At 38.8% G+C, this 6,954-nt stretch overlaps 2 protein-coding genes across 20 annotated transcripts in view; both read left to right on the top strand.

Annotated features, from left to right (window-relative positions):
* LOC142984109 (MAP/microtubule affinity-regulating kinase 3-like) overlaps positions 1–4,554 on the top strand; it is a 228,717-nt gene extending 224,163 nt beyond the window's left edge. For 17 of the 19 annotated variants that reach the window (XM_076131463.1, XM_076131461.1, XM_076131458.1 and 14 more), the window contains 5 exons: positions 8–82; positions 2,100–2,159; positions 3,715–3,820; positions 4,129–4,288; positions 4,395–4,554. In XM_076131463.1, the coding sequence (XP_075987578.1) occupies positions 8–82; positions 2,100–2,159; positions 3,715–3,820; positions 4,129–4,288; positions 4,395–4,453 (460 nt within the window). In that variant the 3' untranslated portion in view covers positions 4,454–4,554. The remainder of the gene's footprint in view (positions 1–7; positions 83–2,099; positions 2,160–3,714; positions 3,821–4,128; positions 4,289–4,394) is intronic. The other 2 variants (XM_076131453.1, XM_076131456.1) reach the window with 2 other exon arrangements.
* LOC142984110 (uncharacterized) lies at positions 4,474–5,081 on the top strand. The gene has a single exon (XM_076131467.1). It carries the CDS (start codon positions 4,595–4,597, stop codon positions 4,940–4,942), a length of 348 nt encoding a protein of 115 aa, XP_075987582.1. The 5' UTR covers positions 4,474–4,594; the 3' UTR covers positions 4,943–5,081.
* Positions 5,082–6,954: the final 1,873 nt, after the last annotated feature.

The raw sequence follows: 6,954 nt of genomic DNA on the forward strand, positions 1-6,954 counted from the left end.
CTGACAGCCTGTCAGTTCTGGGTGAATCGACCGGGCGACAGAAACCGCGTATATTTTCCTCCCTGGACATACAAACAAGGAGGTACGGTGGAGCGCGGCCAAAATGTTTTTGATTCAAGTTTTTTTGATTACCATGTCTTGGTGGTTCGCGGACGATGCTTGTACGTAACTTTTGATGATACGATGGAAATATTTACTTTAAAGATATTTCATAGAAACTTATGGAAACAATTTACTTTATATTATATTTTTTGGAAGATAAGTATGTATGGTCGATTTAAGGACCTCCTGTTTTGAGGACCTTTTGTTTTGTACTTGTGGTCAATATATTCAGATATTTCAGATGACTCGATCAAGTGTTTAAACACATTATTTTGCCTCATAAAATAATTTTACTTTAAAAGACGTATTGCTCACATCCTAAATATGAAGAAATTCTAATCAAAGTAGTACAGTAAAAAGCAAACGAGCATTGCTTAGTATTACTTAATTTGTTCTTACAATCTATACTTGCAATAAAACAGTAAATAAATTATAAAGAAATATATTTTTGATGACAAAATGCTTTATTTCCTCGTGTCCATCAAAACATCGTGTATCGTTCCGCGACGGGATAACTTAAAAAAATGCATTTGTGTGTGATTTTTTAATATATTATGTAGTCCAACTGATTTTATACTTGAACGAAAATATATAGCATGATTTATATAAATACCCCCTTATAATATATTCTTACAATTTCAATCCTGCATGACGAAACTAAAAAAAATAAGTAAAAAATATTTGGTTCATAGTTTTAATATTTAAAGTACTTTTTTCTTTGCTGTTTTTTCCTTTTTTGCCCATTTTTAAAGTACTAAATTGGATGGATTACTCGTTTTCAGTGAATAACAAAATTTAACATGTTTTTCTTTCGTTTTATTTTATACTGACAATTTTACAAGAATATTTTTTGAATTAACTATTTTGAGTGATGCATTTTGATCCCATTTTAATATCACCCCCCTAATTTGAAAATTGTAGGCATTATTTTAATTTATGAAAATTGGCGTTAATATTCACGTACAGAAATATCATATAGGAATTTGTTCTTATTTTTAACGTGACAAATCTTTTTGGACCATATTCCAAAAATATAAAATGTTAATTATTAGTTTATTATATTACTAAGCTACAACTGAGTATCTGAAACAATTTCAACAAATTATTTGATTGAGAGAAAAAATGTCATTGCTATTATAACTCTCTTTGTATGACATCTCATCTTTAAAACACTGTTGAAACGCATTGGCTCAAAACCTAACCATTCCGCAAAAGTCCGTTTTTCCCAACAGTGAAATTATTATCTTAAAAAGATTTTACACGTTAATAATAAGAATATAAGTTCCAAATAAGTCGTTAAGGTAAGTGCCAGGTATCAGGAGACGTCGTCGGCGGGCATGCGTTGTGTTGTTGGCTTCAGTTGGCTTGCTACCGTGTGCTTGACTAGTTACGACCCACGTATGCACTCCCTACATTGGTGATATTTGTACTACGCCGCTAAATTATACCGGACTATTGGTATTTTACTGCTCTGGATAATTTGCTAGATATTTTTAAGGATTATGGGATATTTTTTCTTGCTAGTTATAGAATTGGTATCTTGTAACCTGGAAAAACGAAGTATTGTACGAAAAATATAAAAATTTCCTTTCTAAGAATATATTTTGTCAATGATAAGGTTTAAAATTGGGGTTTCGTCTATTTTGTGGACCTCTTATTGATTTATTTGATTTCTTTTTTTACAATTGATTCGTAAACTTTTAATAGTAACGTTTTTAAGTGACTGTTTATAAACAATAAGCATTAATTTTGCGTGTAATAATGTAAATTTGCACTTAAAAATGTTGCTATTATAAAGTAATAAATTGAGAAACATGTCTTATTTCGTCGAGGTAAGTTAATCAATGAAAAAATTGACAACAATTTTTAGGGTTACCATAGGAAAATTATACAACAATTGGCATAAAAAGTGCGTACTACAAAGTCCCAATGTGTGTTTGTATTGGCAACACCTGTGCCCTAGTGTTTAGTGTTAGTTTATGTTTTTCTGTTTTTAGGCCATTGGACGGTCCCACGTCGAAGCATGCCGTAGGTGCTAGCCCGCAAGCCATGCTTGGGTAATTATCCTAGTTCATTTATATCCTCTCTTCTGTTATACTGTCCAATAAAACATGTATTAAGTCGGGGTAAAAGTCTTTTCACATTATAGTATGTATGAACTTGTAATAAAATCTCTTTAGCTTCAAGAATCACAAATGAGTACACGGTTCATTAGGTTTCTTTCAGTGAGCTCGTGAGGTACCCAAATATTGAGCTTTTTTTGTGTAGAGAAAAGATTTTATTACAAGTTCATACATACTATAATGCGAAAAGACTTTTTCCCGGACCTAATATAATAACTAATATTACTTAATTAACGCTATTAAGTATCTTTATCTTGATATTTTCTTGACGTTTCGGCGGTGTTTTGTCGAAATGTTAAGTTAATTTTGTATTTGATAGCGTTAATTATTGTGTAATATTTAGTTATTGAAAAACAAAGTTTTATTCTGTGTTCTGTTTTCTTGAAACTTTCCAACAACTGTTCTTGTTTACTTGTGTTTTTTTTCTTTTAAATTGTCTGTGACAATGTTAGCTGTTAACCTAATGCGTTGCGATTGTTCTCGATTATTTTAATAAAGTAATTACATGATAAAAATACTGTATTATTTATGAATGACAAATAATTACACTTTCTAAGCCTGCTAAATAAAATATGCCGCAATTTTATGCCAACTTTGCCTTGTCGAATGTATCTGACAATTTTTTTTTACCCATAATTGTCCTACTGCTGGGCAAGGGTTTTCTTCCAAAATAAAATAAAATTATACCTATTGAAAAAGTAAGATGTGAAGGGCTTAAAAAGTGATATTTTACTTATACTTCGATGTTTTTTTAATAAGCATTTATTTAAATAGTCGAGTTACAATCCGCTTCCGCTCGGTCGACTAACAACTGCTATTAATTTTCATTTATTTTCCATTTTAACATTACTAACTATATTTTAAACGTCACTAACCAAGAGCTATTTAAACGTGTGGTCCTGAAATTTAATGGATTTTCCCTTTATAAAAATGTTAGGTAGGGAATGAGTAAGTATGAATTTTATAATATAGCAGATAATATGAATAAATAATAAGAAAAGTTAGTTTACATTTAAGAAAAGTTAAGTAAACATTTACATTTAAGAAATAATATACAAACAGTCTTAAAATGAATTATTTTAGACTAGATTATTTTGACCTGGCCTTTGACCATTAGGTATTTACCATTTTAAAGTTGTCTAAAACAAATCTTGGAATAATTTCACTATAGAAGGATTGTACCCCAAGACCGTAATACTAAAATATAATTGTACTTATACTTATTTTTACTTTTAATGAGAAATTTAAATGCATGGGATTTTTCTTTTACGACCGGTCTCAATAGGTACCTATGTATAAAAAATATGTTAAAAATATTTAAGCAAATTATCATAGTAGACCTTCATTACTGGCTTAGGTTATTGAGAATGGTCGTTAAATGCCTAAAATAATACATGTTTGATCTTTCTACCCTGAAGTTTTTTTAACCCCATTCTCTAACAAGTGCAACACATTAGTGTTTATATCTGACGTGTGATGTAACGCACAGACAAGGCAACGAGGAGCAGGTGAAGCCGCGCGTGCTGCGGTTCACGTGGAGCATGAAGACCACCTCCTCCAGAGATCCCAACGAGATTATGGCTGAAATACGCAAGGTAAAACATACTGTAGTTTGAAGCCATTGTTGTTTACTGAAATGTGACAAATATTGTTTTATATCGGTGATATCGAAGAGTCGGTTGATTGATGAATGGATATTTAGTTAGTTACTTGTACGCTTTTAATTAGTCAGTTTGTAATTAATGTTCAGATGATTAAGTTCGGTTGGATAGGAGTTCGTATTTTTAAGTGGTGATGAATTTAAATGATATCATCTGGCAATAAAATGTCGTTTGACTTTCAGTTACTTGGTCGTTTGGTATATATTTCCGGAATATTAACGTATACGCGTGTTGTACGCTAGGTGCTCGACGCGAACAACTGCGACTACGAGCAGCGCGAGCGGTTCCTGCTGCTGTGCGTGCACGGAGACCCCAACGCAGACTCCCTGGTGCAGTGGGAGATCGAGGTGTGCAAGCTGCCGCGCCTCTCGCTCAACGGAGTACGATTCAAGCGGATATCTGGTAAGATTTGTTACTGTGGGACTAGTGGTTTAGGACGTGTTCTCTGGTGCAGTTTTAAAAGTTCCATTTTGGAGCCGCAGTTTTATTGAATCCTGTTTTATCGTAGGCACGAGCATCGGCTTCAAGAACATTGCGTCGAAGATCGCGAACGAGCTCAAGCTGTGACTGCCCGGGAGCGGGCCGCGGCGGCGGCGGCGGCGGCGCGGCGCCCCGCGCGGCACGTCGTCGGACGAGCGCGAGTCGCCGCCGCCGCCCCCGCCCCCGCCGCCGCCGCGCTCCGACTCGCTGCGCCTGTCCGCCGACGACATGGCGCGCGTGGCCAACGGCGGGGCGCGCACGCCCACCGGGGCCCTCGCGCACTTCCTGGCCGCCTACACGCCGGCCGAGCGCGCGCTGGCCCGCTCCGACTACCTGCGGCCGCCCGCGTCCCCCGCGCGGCCCGCGCCCGGCGCGCCGCGCTCGTCGCTGTCGCTGCGCGTGGAGGCGGACGAGCCCCGCGCGCGGCCGCGCCTGGCGCCGCACGCGCACTCGTACTCCGTGCACACGCTGCGGCGCCAGGGCCGCGCGCGCTCGCCGCCCTCCCCGCCCTCGCCGCCCGACTGCGACTGCCTGCCCGTGGAGCCGATCCCGCCGCCCGAACTCTTCGACTTCTGAGCGACGGACCCTTCTCCGCGTCCCGAAATCGGAAGGGTCTCCCGGCCGACCGGCTCTCGAACCCGTCCCCCCTCTCGCCCACCCGGAGAGTCGCGGAGTCGAGGCTTTCAACAAAATAAAAAATATGAAATGTAAAAAAAAATCGAAGCCCCCCGATTCTCGCGTCGGTCGCGTCCCCCCGGGGGCGCGGTCGGGTTCGAGGACGGTCGCGCCGCTCGACTCGAATTTGTATAATGAGGACCTCCAGCCGGCCCGGCCGCCGGGCTCGGGCGCCGTGGTGGCCGGCGCCGGGCCGGCGGGGACCGTATCGTATCGACGGTGTCGTGTCGCCGCGAGCCGCGCGCCGCTCTCAATAAACGAATCGATGGTGACTTAAGAGTTTTATTTCGTCGACGGTGGTCGGACGATGTGTGGAGCGTATATATATGTGCCAAGTGGTTATCGGGGAGTGCGACGCGCCGTCGTGGTCCGGTCGTGTCCGGTCAGATCCGGTCAGGTCCGGTCATGTTCACTAGACGCGGTCGATCGCCGCTCTCGATTCGGCGCATCTTTGTATAAATAATTTTACTCGTGTCATGAATTTTTATTATTACATGATTGTTTTTTCTGTAGATAAGTCGTCTGTCTGTCCGTGTGTATCGCGCTTTTTTATTTAATTTATATTTGGAATTGTTTGTTTTTATGAAATCGTGTTTTTTTAAAAGACATTATTTAATGGTACTTGTGCGTGGCGCACGGGCAGCCAGTGTTATTGTGCTATCGCTTATATACTACATTACATTATGTATTTTAATCGTTGTAATAATGTACAAAGTGAGTTTGAGCTCAACAGATACAATCTAGCTTAGTGTTAATTATATTTTTTTTCATTTTCCAATATAACAAAATATAAATACAAAATATGGCTGTCTTTGAATAGCGATATAATGTTTATAATGTCATTGTAAGTCAATATAGCGCGGCCGCGTCGCGTCGTCGCTCTGCGTGGAGGGGCGAGGCGGGGCGGTCGGATGATCGCGGTCGCCCTGACATTTGCCTCTTTCTAATGATAAGGCTGAATTAGAAAGTGTCAAAGGTGAACGGTGTAACTGTACGGGTCGGTACACACTCAACTTAGGCGCGTTATATAGTATAATAACTTCACTTAAAATCGTTAGAGGTGTTTATGTGATCAAAGTATTACGAACTTGTAGGTATATAGCAATAATCGTTCATTGTGTCGGTCGTGTCGCTCGTGTCGCTCGTGTCGATCACTCTCAAACTATCTACTCGATGTAATCAGCCTTTCGATATTGTGATTAACTAAAATTTCTTTTTATCGATTTGTGTGAAGCTTTGTTTTTTTCGTATTTTCTTTCGTGTGGACTGTCGCATACTCTAGGTGATAAATATTATTATAATAAAATAGGTATGTACGTGTGTGTGCGGTGGGGCGATCGCGTCACTTTTTCTATTATATAATTAAGTGTAGTGTTATAAACTTTTACATGGAATCACAAATTCTGACGTTACGGACGACTGTCGTGTTGTCTGTGCCACAGCGCCACTGACACATCTTGGCGCCAAATATAACCTCCAATTTATAAATGTCACTTTCAGTAGTTTCCTTTGCTCAAATTCAAAAATGTATAAATAAATTAAGTGAAATAAACATTTTTAAATCATGTTTAATTTATTCGCTAACGTTTTATTGTCATCGAGTATGTTGATAAGTTTAAATAAAATACTTTATTTCCTTCAAGTAGGGTGTTTAACAAGTGACTCGGGACCTAAAACACCTCAAATGGTCCCAGGATCTCCCACAAAGCCTTATGTGAGTAATAAACTTGTCTATCACTGAAATATTCTCACGACAAACTGTAAAATAGCAATTTCAATCACAAATCAGTTTTAATTTAATATTTATAGATACAACGAAATCACGAACTTACGAAAAGTTTTTAAGCTCAAATAAAAATGCAAAAATGAGAATGGATTTTATTATATTTTATCACCACGTTTAAAAAAAGTTA

This window comes from Anticarsia gemmatalis, chromosome 26 (assembly GCF_050436995.1).
Source record: "Anticarsia gemmatalis isolate Benzon Research Colony breed Stoneville strain chromosome 26, ilAntGemm2 primary, whole genome shotgun sequence".
Classification (NCBI taxonomy): Eukaryota; Metazoa; Arthropoda; class Insecta; order Lepidoptera; family Erebidae; genus Anticarsia; species Anticarsia gemmatalis.

Coding starts and splice junctions, on each gene's coding strand:
- LOC142984110 (XM_076131467.1), top strand. CDS start 4,595: ATGGCGCGCGTGGCCAACGGCGGGGCGCGCACGCCCACCGGGGCCCTC.